Source organism: Hevea brasiliensis, chromosome 16, assembly GCF_030052815.1.
Source record: "Hevea brasiliensis isolate MT/VB/25A 57/8 chromosome 16, ASM3005281v1, whole genome shotgun sequence".
NCBI classification, from domain to species: Eukaryota; Viridiplantae; Streptophyta; class Magnoliopsida; order Malpighiales; family Euphorbiaceae; genus Hevea; species Hevea brasiliensis.
The window spans coordinates 63251517-63268124 of NC_079508.1; the positions used below are offsets into that span (position 1 = coordinate 63251517).

Consider the following 16608-nt stretch of genomic DNA (forward strand, 5'->3'; position numbering starts at 1 on the left):
CATGAGCTCTTTCAAATATATATATATATATATATATATATATATATATATATATATATATATATATATATATATATATATATAAACCTTAAAAAAACCTCTCATTACCTTATAAAACCTCCTATCAAACAGAATGTACGGATAAATGTAAACTTGATATGGTGTGCAAAACTGCCATGTGATACCACCTTATTGCAGCCAGTATTGTTAAGAGCCAAGTGATTTTCTTGAACTGCAATCTTTAATTCTTTATTATTACTTGATAAGAAAATCCCATCAAAACAGGTTTATCTGCTACATGCATTGAGATCATTTGTACCGTCGCAGAACTATTGAAAAACCAATGAGATTTCAAATTTCAGCTTTTAATTTACGTCAAAATAACAAATCATTGCATTATAAAGAATAATCATTAACATATATGTAAAAAATGTATCCATAAACATCAAACAATTTTCTGCAGCTCACCACGAAAGGATCTCTGAGCTTCCCTCTTTATTACATAAAGCAGAAACTCATTCCAAGTGTCAATGGGGCCTGGCAAGCACCAATGAACACAGTCGGCTACGGTCACATTCCAATGCAGCGAGTGTCCATAATGATTTGGATGTCCATCTGGTCTAAGCAGCATTGCTTCAGTAGTAGCTAGCAGCACAAATTTCAAACCTCTCTTCCTCCCTTCTTTCTCTGCTTTCTTAAGTTCCTCAACCTGTGTTAAGTAGAATTCCAAGTTATAATCTTCTAGCTTCATTTCTTCACTTGTATAGGGTTTCGTCCTTGGACAACTCCCTCCTGCATTCCAAGCCCCATTCTCAAAGTGGGATGGGGAAAATGTCCTTAAAAATGTTATACCCTTGAATCCTTTTAGCCTCAGAAGGGTCCTAAAGGCAGTTCGAAAGGCCATCCTGTATCCATAGTACTTAGTAACAGCAGTAATGTTTTCTTTATTGCAGTTGTGACAGCTAACAATCTGGCCATTCAAGTAGTATATCAGAGGACGAAAGAACCATTGTCCGGCAGAGATGACCACATAATCAAAATTTTCAATCTGACTTGCCCATGCCTTATCAGCCTGGTCTAAGTAAAGGTTCATCAGGCTGTTGAGAGAATGACCACTGGGGTCTGCATCGCAGGATTTAACCAGGAAGGGAGACCATAAAGTGGCTAAGGTAAACCTGTAATCACTATAGAACCAGTACCTGAAATATGTTGTATCTGATGTATATTTGTGAGAAACATCCACTGGGTGGACCACCTAAAAGACGTTGCAGAGTAGAAATGAGAACACATTCTCTTTTGGGTTTCAGTTTAGAATCATTATGCTGGAGCATGCTTAGTAATTGAATGGAAATGAGCATTTGAGAACTTACACTGGCTAGGAGACACAACAGTGATTGCATTTGGTTCCTTCCCACTGAATCCCCAACAAAGGCCATCGATTTCCCTCTAACAAGACCCAAGAACTGCACTGTGTTAAAGAAAGGAAGCTCACATTCCTCTGGTCTCCATCTCCATTTCATGAACTCTGTATCAGGCCTCCCAAATTTCATGCAGTTTTGCTGATCTATTATCAAATTGCAGGTTGCATTAGTATAGTAAGGTCCTCTGAGATAAGGCACCCATTTTCCAGTAAAAATATCACATTCCTTCACTCTTTCTCTGCTTCTCAAATCACTGATATTGACACTATGAGATGGTAAAGGTGAGCGCGAATTCTTCAACAGATACAGAGGGATTATGGTGAGGAAAATTAAAGTGAAGGCTATCAGGAACAGCCTTTTCTGTGAGCTGTTTCCACTAGAAAGCTCAGTGGCATGAAACTTCATGGTGGGGAGTAATTGAAGTAAATTTGGTAGTTTGTGTCATTTTATACAGGTATGAGCAGTGATGTGATTTAATTGTGTAATTTGGAAATGGATGCTATGTTCATAATAATTAATTTCAAACAGCTCTTTTTGGTTGATTTGGCAGCTCTTAATAGGTGAGTTTTGCGTGCGCCAGCTAAATCCTCCAATAGTAGTCGCCTTTATTGTTTGGCAAGGCATCATGATGTCTTTGCAAAGTTCTAAAGCAGAAGTTCTAATTGCTTTTGTTTCATATTAACTTAATTTGCTAGTATCATGCCTTTGTAGATTAGAGTTTTTGGTAGAATAATACTTGTATTATTGCCTATTTAGTTTTTCAATAGTAGTCGATCGAATGCTTTATCTCACAGTGCAAAAAGTCAAGATTTTAAACTCTCACAATTGTTCTCCCTTTAGAAATTCCCAAGGCACTTAGAAGAAGTCTTAAATTGTTTGTTGCTCGACGTGCACTTAATGGTGTGTACAACTCGTTAAATAACTTGTTAAATAGTATGATTAAACAGAGAAGTACTGAGACACTTTTCTTGTAGCAAATAGTCTCCAACAATCATGAAGTTCATGAATTCCTTGAGACAGTTCATGGTGGTTAGACTCAAAGGTATCTTGAGATGTAAGTAGATGAGTTAGTGCTAAGTAACAATGGCGTGGCTTAGGAGGAAAGCAATTGATGATCCCAAATTTTCCACATGTGTGAATATGGTCATTTGCCCTCTTCTTTTCCAATTTTCTTTTTCAAGAAAAGAAGGTCACTCTTCTTTTGCCTTGACAATACATGGAGATGGGGGTGCTGATCGTCCTTATCGCCTCCATTAGGGTTTCTGACATAAATTATACTCTGTAACTATCCCAGTATTATGACATGTTACAATCAACTTTCTATTTTATTTTCGTCTTTGATGATTCATTGAGCTATATATGATCAGTGGTTCAGCTTTCAAGCTCAGTAACTTTGTTTGAGATGGAAAGTTTTGAGGAACTTAATCTGTGGTTCTTGAGGCTGGGGAGGGTAGTACGGCAAGACTAAATTTTGATTGAGCTTTTGGGAGCATTTTCTTACCCAACTTTACCGAATTGAGTTTAATTAAATACTTGGAAATTGAGTGTAAATTCTTTGATGGTAGCTGGATTTTTCAATTTAGGCAACCCCACCCAATTTACTAAAATTTTTGTACATCAAAATGTTAGAAATGTAGTCAATAGATCAAACTGAACAGGCAATGACTACTTTAGACTCTTGCATTTGACTAAAAAGTGCATTACAGGGGGAAAAAAGGTTTCCAGCAGAAACCCAAAGCTCTTACCTGTATATGCTCTTGCAATTCCAAAGTCATCTTAACCTTTTTCTATAGAAAACGATCAGGGCCTAAATATTTCATATGCAAAGCAAAATGATTCTCTAACGCACTTGGGAACACCATAATTTTAGTAGAAAAAGGCGATAAAATAGAGGTATTTGATTGCTTTGTGAATGGTGGGTGACCTTATATTATTGCATCTACGTGTGCTCTAATGCTATCATATCCTATCATCTTACCAGGCTACATTTGTTTATAAATGTAAATTATTATTAGACAATTTCTAAACCTCCATGCCCATGGAAGAGTGAGAGCTTGTTAGGAAGAATGAAAGTAACATTTTCATTTCTCTTAATAATTTTAACTCGATTCTAATAGAATTTGAAATTGAAATGCATTAATTTAATTTAATTTAAGTTTCAAATGTTAATATTGAAGTGTCTCTTTGAGAACCAATGCAGTGTATTATTGAATTGTTAATGAACTTGTCTGCATTTGGGAAGGCCTGAAAATTTGAATTTGAAGAGAGCATCCCATGCAGCACCCTGTTCCATTCAAAGACTATCTTTGCTAATGATGGCATTTAAGCACTTATTATCAGAAGCTCTTTTTTTTTAATCATCCAAATGACAGAAATTAACTCAATTTACTGTACATCCAAAAAATTAATGCTATGATTTTATTAGAAAGAAAAATTTTGCAACAAAGATTGGGCTAGCAGTATCTTTGAAATCAAATGGCTTCTCAATACCTTTCCATCTTCAACATCTGAAGCAAGAAATCATTCCAAGTATCAATAGGACCTGGCAAGCACCAATGCACACAATCAGAAATAGTCACATTCTCATGTGGCCAATGCCCATAATGGTTAGGGTGTCCATCTGGCCTCACAACCATTGCTTCATTTATGTCTAGCAATCTAAACTTCAAACCTCTCTTCTTCCCTTCCCTTTCTGCTCTCCTTAACTCCTCAACTTGAGTCAAGTAGAGCTCCAAATCATCCCCTTCCAATTTCATTTCTCCTCTTGAAACTGGCCTTGTCCTGATACAATTCCCTCCTCTGTTCCATTCCCCATTCTCAAAATGTGCAGGTGACAATGTCCTCAAAAATGTCACCCCATTAAAATTTTCAAGTCCCGTAAGGATCTTGAAAGCAGTCCTGAAATCCCTTCTGTATCCATATAACATAGTAAGGTTCTTGATATTGTTTTTGAGGCACAAATGGCAACCCACAACCTTGCCATTTTCAAAGAATACCTGTGGTCCATAGAACCATCTTCCAGCTGAGATGATGACATAGTCAAAGGCTTCAATTTGAGCTGCCCACACATCATTTGCCTCATCTAAGTAAAGATTCATGAGGCGATTGTAGGTTGGGCCATTAGGGTCTGTGTCAATGGCTTTAACCAAATGAGGTGACCAAAAGGATGCTAGTGTGAAGTTGTAGTTAACATAGAACCATCTTTTCAATCTTGAATCTGATGTATAAGAAACATCTAAAGGATAGACCACCTGCTGTAAGAGAGAGAAAGACAATAAGGAAAATGATTCAGTACTGATTGATTCTTGCAATCTGACAAGCCATGCACTTACAGTGGCTAAGAGGCAGAGCAATGACTGCATTTGGTTTCTTGCCAGAGAGTCCCCAACAAATGCCATTGACTTCCCTCTTACAAGCTCCAAGAACTGGTTTGCATCAAATAAAGGGAGCTCACATTGGTCAGGTTTCCATCTCCATTTCAAAAAATCAGTGTCAGGTCTGCCAAACTTGATGCAGCTATGTTGATCAAAGATTTCCTGACATGTTGCATTAGTATAGTAAGACCTGTTGGGGTACCAAATCCATCTTCCTTGGAAAATAGTACATGTAGTCTTCCCAAAATTTATGGTCTTAAGAGTTCTAAAAGATGGCCAGGGTGAAGAGGAGTTGAAGATGTAGAGTGGAATAATAGTAACAAGAAAAAGGATAAGGCCTAGTAGGAGAAGTTTGATTATGGTAGGTTGATGCCAATGTGAAGCTCAATGAAATGAGCATAACTAGAGAAATTAAAAATGGGACAATTTGCATAATAGACACACCAATATAGGTAATATATAAACAACTGGATGATAAGGATGAAGTTCTTCGTAAGAGTGAGTAAAATGGGCCAGGAAAATCCTTACCTACACTACATCCAATCAGTCTAAAAACTGTCACATGAACAAAATGTGTTGAAATTATTTTAGGGTTCATTGTTTTTAAGTGTGAACTTATCAGTTTGGTAAAGTGAGAGAGAGACAGAGAGAGAGAGAGAGAGAGAGAGAGAGAGAGAGGAGGAGAGGGACAAAAATCATGGCAGTACTAAGCATTGTTATTATGCTTATTAAATCTTGCTAGAGTGATGAATGAAAGAATCTGAGGAACATCAAAGGAGGAAAAGAAGAGGTTCAGGAACCCGTCCCTGGTGTGACTTTAGTGCAAAGAAAACAAGGAGTTTTCGTTTTGTTACTGTCAAGAGTCCCACATTAAAAGAAAAAAAATCAAAGATTTATAAGAGTAGAGGGTTAGCAAACTAATTGATTACTCCTAATATTTTAACAATGATCGGTTCAAGTCTAAGTAAGTCTATCTCATTCTTTATGTACTCTTATCTCAATCCGCTCATTTACCTCTCCCACTTGATGAGTCTTAAAATTTCTAAGTTTCTTAATCACTTATTAATTAATTTATCAATTTTATTATTTTTTTTATCTTTTGATTTTGTTTATTTATCATACAGAAAACAATGATGTTATCTACCATTATTTACTAAATAATCATAAAAGAAGTTCCACTAAAAAAAAATTATGAAAGAAGTTCAATATTTCTTCGTTGGACTAAGACTTCCCACTAAAGAAAATAGACTTTTAGCAATGGATTAATTGATTCATCGCTAATTTACAGTTAATTCAAATTTTGAGTTTCAACAACGAATTTACTCTGTCAATAAAATCTGTCACTAATTATTAGTGACGGATTAATAATATATTAGCAACGGTGACATTACTAATTATGTTATTCACAACGAATTTTTTTTTCTTTTTTTTATATCTCATAATATATATATTTTTCGCATCCATTTGATTTCATAGCATCAACCATAACCCGCACAAATACAATAATAAAAAATCACTAAATAATTAATAAAAAAATTAAAAAAAAAAAGACAAAAAACAAAGAATTGAATTTATCTAAGCTTTTCCAGTCACTTGAATGAAGCTTCTCCTCATATGAGCTCTCATCATGACCACCACCTTCCATCTTCAAAATCTCCAGCAAGAAATCTCTCCATGTGTCAATTGGTCCAGGCAAGCACCAGTGGACACAATCATTATGCAATGTGACATTTTCATGTGGCCAATGCCCATATCTAGTGGGGTGACCATCTGGTCTCAACAACATGGCCTGCGTAGTGTCAAGCAATCTAAACTTCAAGCCCCTTTTCTTCCCTTCCATTTCAGTAATCTTAAATTCCTCCAATTGTGTAACATAGAGCTCCAGGTTTATACCCTCTAATTTGGTCTCATTGGTCCGAAAAGGTCTTGTTCTCAAGCAATCGCCCCCTTGGTCCCACTCCCCGTTTTCATAGTGTGAAGGTGCAAATGTCCTGAGGAAGGTTATGCCCTTAAAATTCTCTGAGCTATTAACGGCTCTAAAGGCAGTTCTAAAAGCCTTTCTGTACCCATAAGACATCGGCAAATCTGTCACATTGTCTCGGAGGCAATAGCGGCAGCCAACAATTTGGTGATTTTCATAGTAAACGCACGGACGAAAGAACCAATGGCCAGCATTTATGATCAAATAATTGAATTCTTCGATCTGGGTTGTCCATTCCTCATTGAATTGATCAAGGTAGAGATTGAAAAGGCCAGTGTGGGTTGGTCCATTGGCATCTGCTTCTTCTTCTTTCACCAAATAGGGTGACCAAAATGTGGCCATGGTAAAATTGTAAGATGGGTACCTCCAACGTTTGAATTGCTCATCTGGTGTATATGAAACATCTATGGGATATTCCACCTGAAATTAGAGTTTCATCAAGTACTTAATTAGGGCATTAATAGGAACGAAAGGGAAATTTTTAATTAAATCAGACGAAAGGGAAATTTTTACTCAGATCAGTTTATTATAAACTTAATAAATAAATTTGTGATATTTATATATTTAAAAGGTAGATTTCACCATATATCCTTATGATAAACTGAGTCTAAACAAAAAAAATACTTAAACCAATTAGACAAAAGCTTGTCATTACCTTGCCAAACTTAAATGTTATGTATATATGAGAATATTAGTAGGACTAATCATATACAACTACTATATTAAATTAAAACCAGTTTGAGTTTCGTGGTATTTTAGTTTCCAGTCAATTTCATAGTCAAGAGAGATTTGGGTGGCATCTTCTTCAAAAGCCACATATAGAGTTTTCAAATATATTAGTAGGAAAATTAAGTTTATATTAATTGTCATAATTATATTTCATTAGACCCACAACCATAAGTTATGCCCAGTAATTCCTATATATATATATATATATATTTTAGTATTTTCAAAAAATATAAAATTTATCAATAAATCTTTCATGAGGTAAACACTTAATTATATTGTAAAATAAATATTAGTTAGATATTAAAGGTCTATTTTCTCCTACTATAATTAATGATCAAATGTTATTAGTTTTTAATTAAGATTTTTCTTGTTTAGACCAGTGCTAACCTAAGACACAAGATATATGATTAGACCCACCTATTAAATAGGTGGGTCTCACATATTTGTATATAGGGAACCAAAACTAGAAATCCCAACAACATTCAGTATATTACAACTTTGAACTGCTAATCATTGATTTAAAAAATTTATTCCTACAGTATTTACCAAACATCATAAACCAATAATTATATAGGAGCTTAAAAGCAAAAGCTTACTCTTAACGGTTCATCCAAACCAGTACATTAATTAATTAATTAGGTTTTTAGAACAATAACATGCATGATTGTGAAGATTCGATGTCATGCCAACATGTTATATAACATCTTTCATTTACCTAATCTTTGAATTACATAATGACTTAGGTCAACTAATTAACCTAATTCATTCAAATCAAAATTTTTGGCACTGTAAAAACATTAATTCTGCATATAGATTGATAAGAGTTGGACTTTTTAACACACATCCATAAGTTACAAGAATTTTTATGTTGATTTTGTATTTTTGATGGCCTTTGAAGCCAAAAATAAAATTTTCAGTTACAGGGGAAAAAAAAAAGGCTCAAATAAAGAGAGAGTTATGCGAATACTGGTTGAAAATAAAGGCTAAAAGACACAGTATATCACCAGCTTAATTTTCAGCTTTAACGCTAGGATGAAGAACATTTATTTGATCAAATGTTAACGTTTACAGTATTTGATTAAATATATTGTCAGGCCATTTCTTGTCAACTTAACTTATAGATCATTAAAACAACGAGAAATCAATACAAAATAATTCTTACTAATTCTGGTGATGAAATTTCCATGCGCATATAGACTTCGTCAAACCCACCAAAGCATAAAGAATTTCAGCATAAAGAATTTCAGCATATAAAAAAAATGAACATACAGATGGTAATTAATAACACTTACCCTGGAAAGAAGGCATATCAGGGACTGCATTTGGTTTCTACCCACAGAGTCTCCAACAAAAGCCATAGATTTGCCTCTAACAATTTCCAGGAACTCAGCATGGTCGAAAACAGGTAGCTCACACTCAGTTTCCATCTCCATTTCATGAACTCTGTGTCGTGTCGGCCATATTACATGCAATTTTGATGCTCATGTACTGCCCAACATGTTGTGTTTGTGTAGTATGGGGCTTCAGGATTTGAAACCCACTCTCCGGAGAATATATCGCATTTCGTGGCTACTAGGACATGATCATCCTTGTTGACCCCACAAGCTCAAAGGAGCATAGATTTTGATGATACCAAAACTCAACTAGAATTAAACTAACATTGTTTTAAGTGTTGTGCATCTCAAAGAAAAAGACACAAGTATTTCATGATGGATTCGTGCTTCTAAAGAAAGGATGACATTCTAAGGATAACACAGGACGAATCAAAAGAGATAAAGGAAGAAAATGTTACCTTCCAAGACTGCATTGAAAATCAGAATTGAAGGTACATATAGCATAGAAGTTAATTTTATTTTTAGGATTACTTTGAAAAGAATTGTGGAGTAAAAGTCAATGATGCTTATTTTCAATCCCCCAAAAGATTTTTCTTTTAAATATCATTATTGGCCTAAAAAGTGTTTGACTATGATTTGGTATAAAGTTTTATAGTTTTGAAAGTTATGCAGAAAAAATTTCCTGGTATGCTAACTGGTTTGCTACTTATTTAGTATGCTAACTGGTTTGCTATTTTCTCAAGTATGCTAACTGTCTCAACTCTGCACAACATCGCAGAAAACGATAAAATAACGGCTATTTTCTTGAAATTCGTAACTGTATCATTCAAATGAGTTTCCAAACGGTCAAAAACATTCCAAAGCTATAAATACACCTACCTTTGGCCATTTTGCACTTAATGAAAGACTCTCCACTGTTTAAAATCATAAAAGCTTTCATTCAAAGTGCTCAAAGTATTTTTATTGCTCATCATTGGCTTATTTACTCATCTCTTCTTTATAGATTCTGTTGTATTGAGTGAGAGTGAGTTTTAAACACATTATTATCATTTATGAGAGGTCATTCAAGCACCTATTAAAACTTGATTGTAAAAAGTGTTTGGGATAACACTTGGTAGAAGTGTAAAGCTACTTGTAAAAGCTTTGGTGAGAAGATTTGTAAAAGGCTTTTTGTCTCTTGCCTTTAAAAGAGAAGAATAGTGAAGTGAAGACTCAAAGTGGGATCTTTGAGAGAGTGGATGTAGGCTAGTTGAAGCCGAACCACTATAAAAATTTCAGTGTTCATTTTCTCAACCCTTACTCTTTACATTTATGCAATTTAACTTTATGATTGATATGATTTTGCTGATATGAAAGTTGAGGCCATTTGCTGGTAATCTTGCTGCAATATGAGAAAATCAGTTTACTGCTAAATCTGCTTTTACTGCTAAATCTGCTGATATCTGATTTAATCTGCTTATTGTTTGATCTCGCCGGTTAGTATATCCGTATCTTTGCTCACTGGTTCTTTGTGTTAAAAACTTATCAGACATCGATATCTCTGTTGAATGTTGATATAATTTGTTAGATCAGTATACTGATTGCATATAACCTAACTTTGAATCAACTTGTCAATAGAGTTGTATTGTTCATATTTCACATTAGTCAATTGAGTTGAACCTAGCTGCAATTTTCAAAGGTTTTGAGCAATAATCGAAAATTGTTTTTAAAGTCCAATTCACTCCCCTCTTGGACATATTTTGGGACATCAATTTGGTATCAGAGCTTGTCTCTCTTGCTTGAGGATTAAACCCCTTAGAGTGATCCATACACATGGCTAGTTCATCTAGAAACTCTGCTGGTATACCTGCCCCCTTAGCTGAAGGTTATTCCACCACTAGACCACCACTTTTTAATGGCACAAATTACTCTTTTAGGAAAACTAGAATGACAAACTTTATACAATCTGTTGACATTGATGCTTGGAGAATAATTAAAGATGGTCCTTATATTCCTTATAAAACCAGTGAAGGAACTGTACAAATTCCTAAAGCTGAAGTTGAATTTGATGATAATGATTGGAAGAAAATTTCTACAAATGCCAAGGCTATTAACATTCTTCATTGTGCTCTTGATATTAATGAGTATAATTGTGTTTCAGGATGTCAAACTGTAAAAGAAATATGGGACAAACTAGAAGTCACATATGAAGGAACTGATATTGTGAAAGAGTCAAAGGCAAACCTCCTCATCCGTGATTATGAGTTGTTTGAGATGAAACCTGGTGAAACTATTGCTGAAATGAGTACCAGATTTACAGATCTTGTCAATCTACTTAAAGCTCTTGGAAAGAGATTCTAGGAACAAGAACTTGTAAAGAAAATTCTGAGGTCTCTTCCAAAGTCATGGGAAGCAAAGACTACTGTTATTCAAGACACCAAGGATTTCAGAAAATACACCTATGATGAGCTAATTGGTTCTCTCATTGCACATGAGATGATCTATAAGAAAGATGAGAAAGAAGGTGATCAAAAGAAAAAGAAAGGTATAGCATTCATATCCGAAAAGGTAGATGAGAAAAAGAAAAGTGTTGCTTTTAAAGCTAGTTCAAGTGATGATTCAAGTGCTTCAAGTGATGATGATGAAGATATAGCTATGATAGTCAAAAGATTCAAAAGAGCATTTAGAAAAGGTGGAAGCAAATACAAGAAATTCACAAAGAAATATGCTCCAAAGACTCCAAATCATTCAAGTGAAATAGTTTGTTATGAGTGTAACAAACCAGGCCACATTAAGCCAAAGTGTCCTACATTGAAGAAGAAAAATAAGTTTAGAAAGGATAAAAGTAAAAAGGCAATGGCGGCAACATGGAGTGATGGTGACTCTTCATCAAATGATGAAACAAGTGACAAAGAAGCTGCAAACACTTGTATGATGGCAATTGAAGAAAAAGGTGAAAGCTCACACATCGAAGATAGTGAAAATGAGGTAAATCTTGAACTTTTTAATGTTGATGAATTAGAACTTGCATTTATAAAGACATATGATAAATATAGAACTTTTAAAAAGAAATGCAAAATTTTGGTTCATGAAAATTGTGCTTTAAAATCAGAAAATCTATCCTTGAGTATGGCTTCAAAGGAAAATGAATTTTACAAATCACAAATGAAATTATTTAAGGAAGTTAATGATGAGCTTCAAAGATCAAAAGAAGTGTGTGAACAACTTCTTGAGAAAAACAGAATTCTTGAAGCAAAAGTTGAGTCTTTGACAAGAGATTTAACTAAATTTACAAAAGGAAAAGAAACACTTGATATACTTCTTGGGAATCAAAGATCCACAAATGAAAAATCTGGAATTGGTTATGATGGATTTGTGAAGTATGGAAAATACAAACAATTTTTTGTTAAAGCTACTTCCTTTTCTCAACCAAGTATTACATGCTTTTATTGTAATCATAAAGGTCATATGATTAATGCTTATCCTATTAGGAAAGGAACCTTAAGGCAAAGAAAGTATGGGTGCCTAAAGGAACTTTACCTAATATTACTAACACACAAGGACCCAAAATTGCTTGGGTACCTAAGAACAGTTAACTGATTTCAGGTCTGCCTAAGGAGTATGCTGGAAACAGAACATTGGTACATTGATAGTGGCTGCTCTAGGCACATGACAGGAAATAAAGGCAAGTTTTCCTCTCTTACTTTGAAAGAAGAAGGTTATGTCAAATTTGGTGATAAAAGTAAAGCTAAAATTATTGGATGTGGAACTATTGGTAAAAATCCTTGCATTGAGAATGTTGCATTAGTTCAAGGATTAAAGTATAATCTTTTAAGTGTTAGTCAACTTTGTGATAATGGTTTTAAAGTTATTTTTACTTCTACGCATTGTGAGATTCATGGAAACAATGTTATGTTTGCTGGTGCTAGAATAGATAATATTTACCTACTTGATTTAACAAGTCTTGAAGAAAATTGTGAAACATGCTTTATGACTTTAGATGATAGTGCATGGTTATAGCATAGAAAATTAGGACATGCTATCATGAGTACACTTGCTAAACTCTCTAGAAGAAACCTTGTTAGAGGACTCCCAAAGTTAAGATTTGAAAAAGAATTTCAATGCAAAGCTTGTGCACTTGGTAAGCATACAAAATCATCTTTTAAATCCAAAAATGTTGTAACTACGTCTAGACCATTGAAATTACTACATCTTGATCTTTTTGGCCCAATCACACCTAGAAGTCTAGGAGGCAAGGCATATACATTTGTAATTGTTGATGATTTTTCAAGATTCACATGGACTTTCTTTCTTGCTCATAAAGATGAAACCTTTGATATATTTGAAGCTTTTTGCAAAAGAACTCAAAATGGAAAAGGATATTGCATTAAATCTTTGAGGAGTGATCATAGAAAAGAATTTGAAAATAATTTGTTTGAAAATTTCTGCTCTCAAAATGGTATTTATCATACATTTTCAGCTCCTAGAACTCCACAACAAAATGGAGTTGTTGAAAGGAAAAACAGATCTTTGTAAGAAATGGTAAGAACAATGCTGAAAGAAAACAGTTTGCCAAAATATTTCAAGTGAAAGTCGTAAATCTGAGATGCTACATTTTGAACAGAGTTTCCATTAGAGCTATTTTAAAGAAAACTCCTTATGAACTATGGAAAGGAAGAAAACCCAATATTGCATATTTTCATGTCTTTGGTTGCAAATGTTACATTTTGAATAACAAAGACAGTAATCTCAAGAAATTTGATGCTAAATCTTGTGAAGGAATATTTCTAGGCTATTCAACAAATAGCAAAGCATATACGATTTTCAATAGAAAAACATTGACCATGGAAGAATCAATGCATATACTTTTTGATGATGCTAACACTTCCTTGCAAAGGAAAGATTCTTGTGATGATGAAATTGAGCAGATTCTAAATTCAAAGAATTCGAATAATAATGAGCTTGAATCAAAAGAACTAGTGGAGGATGATCAAAATGACAAAGAAGAAGAACTCCCTTACTCCACAAATGTTGAAATTCAAGAAGACTCCCAACCAAATGTGGAAAAACTACAAATTGAGGAACCTCAACATCAAGATATTCCACAAGAATGGAGGTACCATAGAAATCATTCCAAAGATGACATTCTTGATAGTCCATCACAAAGAATGATGACAAGAGCTCAACTTAGAAGATATTTTGGTAATGTTGCTTTTGTTTCTCAATTTGAACCCAAAACATATGATGATGCTCAAAATGATGAAAATTGGCTTTTTGCTATGCAAGAGGAATTAAATCAATTTAAAAGAAATAAAGTGTGGACACTTGTTCCTAAACCTAAAAAGCATTCTGTTATTGGAACTAAATGGGTATTTAGGAATAAGATGGATGAAAAAGGACATGTAGTTAGAAATAAAGCTAGACTAGTAGCTCAAGGATACAACCAAGAGGAAGGTATTGATTTTGATGAAACCTTTGCTCCGGTTGCTAGAATTGAAGCTATTAGAATGTTGTGTGCATTTGCATGTTTTAAGAATTTCATGCTTTATCAAATGGATGTTAAAAGTGCATTCTTAAATGGATATATTGATGAAGAAGTTTATGTAGCTCAACTTCCTGGTTTTGAAGATCCTCACTTTCCAAATCATGTTTATAAGCTTACTAAAGCTCTCTATGGTTTAAAGCAAGCTCCTAGAGCATGGTATGAGATACTTAGTAAATTTCTGCTTCAAAATGATTTTAAAAGAGGAAAAGTGGATACTACTCTTTTCATTAAGAAACTAAGAAAAGATATGCTTATTGTGTAAATCTATGTAGATGATATTATTTTTGGTGCTACTAACCATTCTCTTTGTAGAAAATTTTCAAATATGATGAAAAGTGAATTTGAAATGAGTATGATGGGTGAACTTACTTTCTTCCTTGGATTGCAAATTAAGCAAATGAAAGATGGAATTTTTATAAATCAGTCCAAGTATATAAAGGATATGCTAAAGAAATTCAAAATGGAGGATATGAAAAGTATCGGAACTCCCATGAGCTCAACAATTAAATTGGAGAAAGATGAAAAAGTAAAGAGGTAGATAACAAACTTTATAGAGGTATGATCGGTTCTTTACTCTACTTGACAGCATCTAGACCAGATATTCATTTTAGTATATGTTTATGTGCAATATTTCAATCATGTCCAAAAGAATCTCATCTTGTAGCAGTTAAGAGAATTTTTAAGTACCTCATTGGCACTCACAACATTGGCTTATGGTATCCAAAATGTGAATCATTTGATCTTATTGGTTATAGTGATTCAGATTTTGCTGCTAGTAGACTGGACAGAAAAAGCACTTATGGAACTTGTCAATTTCTAGGTCATGCATTAGTTTCATGGCACAGTAAAAAGCAAACCTCTGTTGCACTTTCTACTGCGGAAACTGAATATATTGCAGCTGGAAGTTGTGTTGCACAGATTTTGTGGATGAAACAACAGCTTGAAGATTTTGAAATTAAATTTGATCACATTCCCATAAGATGTGACAATACTAGTGCTATAAACCTATCAAAAAATCCTGTTCAACACTCTAGAAGTAAGCATATTGAAATTAGACATCATTTTATTAGGGATCATGTTCAAAATGGTGATATTCAAATTGAATTTGTCCCTTCTGAAAAACAGCTTGCTGACATTTTTACAAAGCCACTTAATGAGGAAATTTTCTGCAAAATAAGAAGAGAACTTGGTATGATTGATGCTCTTGATTAAGTTTTGATGCATTTTCATGTTTCTATATGAAAATGAAGTGATAAATGTTGATTTGTAGTGTTAAAAATGCATTCTGATATTTCTGGTGCAATTTGAAAAATTCTGGGTCTTATCAAATATGAACAGTATTCTGCAGAATTTGATCACAGTGGCATACTAATCTGTTTGCTAATTTTCGTGATTGCTAAATGCTTTACCACTGCTCCTAACTTTTCGTTGGCAAACTGGAAGTCAGGTTTGATTGTACTAAAACTCTAAATTATTTTTTTTCTTGAGCGCCTATTCTACATGTTTAAAGAGCATATTACTTAAATGCCCCTCTATTTAGAGTATTGTATCTCTATGCATTTTAAGGGCAAAACAGACTTTTAACACATTAATTAGCGCAGGACTCAAAATTTTTTTTTCTGAACCATCAATCTTCTCACTGCTTCTCCACTGATACACGGTACCCATTCTCTGCAAATGTCTCCATTTATGTCTTTTCAGTTTTAAATTTCAAAACTCCTTCTCTTTTCCGTCGCATCGCCTCCCAAAACCCAAACGGATGCATTTTTTTTGCAAACCCATTTCGTTCGCATCCTTCCAAACCATCGTCTCCCTTCATCGTTCTTAAATATTTCTGAAACCCATTGGCTGTGAATCGATTAAATCGATTGTTTCAAGTTAGAAAATCCCCAAAATTTTTCATTTCCGTTATTTGTCTAAATCTGCCGAAAGAAACCATTTCTTGTTGGATTAGTTTTTGGTTTTTAACGTGCTTGGTAACGATTCGCACTCTCTGTCTCTGCAAATCTCAGGTATCAAATATGAAACTTTAATGGAATCGTGTTTTACATTTTGTTTGTGCTTGTTTTGTTTGTTTTGATTTCGCAATGTGCTGCTGGATTTTTTTTTGGGCATTAACATTTCGTAAAAAATGTGGTATATAACAAAATCATGAATCGGTTGCCATTGGTTCTTAAGAACCCGAGTATCTCTTACTGTCTGTTCTATTTTTATGACATTGTGCTAAGTTGTGCTAGAAATATAT

General features: G+C 34.0%; 2 protein-coding genes, 1 long non-coding RNA gene and 1 pseudogene across 3 annotated transcripts; 1 reads left to right on the forward strand and 3 right to left on the reverse strand.

The window, feature by feature from the left end:
* Positions 1 to 142: 142 nt before the first annotated feature.
* On the reverse strand, positions 143 to 1906 carry LOC110671568 (protein trichome birefringence-like 19). The gene is made up of 2 exons (XM_021834057.2): positions 1371 to 1906; positions 143 to 1255 (listed from the first exon to the last, which is right to left on the reverse strand). The coding sequence occupies exons 1-2, from the start codon at positions 1824 to 1826 to the stop codon at positions 446 to 448; spliced, it is 1266 nt and encodes a 421-aa protein (XP_021689749.1). The 5' UTR covers positions 1827 to 1906; the 3' UTR covers positions 143 to 445.
* LOC110671569 (uncharacterized) lies at positions 1740 to 2207 on the forward strand. Its single transcript, XR_002498119.2, has 2 exons — positions 1740 to 1875; positions 1972 to 2207. It is a non-coding gene; the product is annotated as an uncharacterized LOC110671569 (long non-coding RNA).
* A 1581-nt stretch (positions 2208 to 3788) lies between these two features.
* Positions 3789 to 5393, reverse strand: LOC110671581 (protein trichome birefringence-like 19). Its single transcript, XM_058138461.1, has 3 exons — positions 5324 to 5393; positions 4754 to 5178; positions 3789 to 4675 (listed from the first exon to the last, which is right to left on the reverse strand). The coding sequence occupies exons 1-3, from the start codon at positions 5391 to 5393 to the stop codon at positions 3905 to 3907; spliced, it is 1266 nt and encodes a 421-aa protein (XP_057994444.1). The 3' UTR covers positions 3789 to 3904.
* A 172-nt stretch (positions 5394 to 5565) lies between these two features.
* On the reverse strand, positions 5566 to 16031 carry LOC131174686 (protein trichome birefringence-like 19; annotated as a pseudogene).
* Positions 16032 to 16608: the final 577 nt, after the last annotated feature.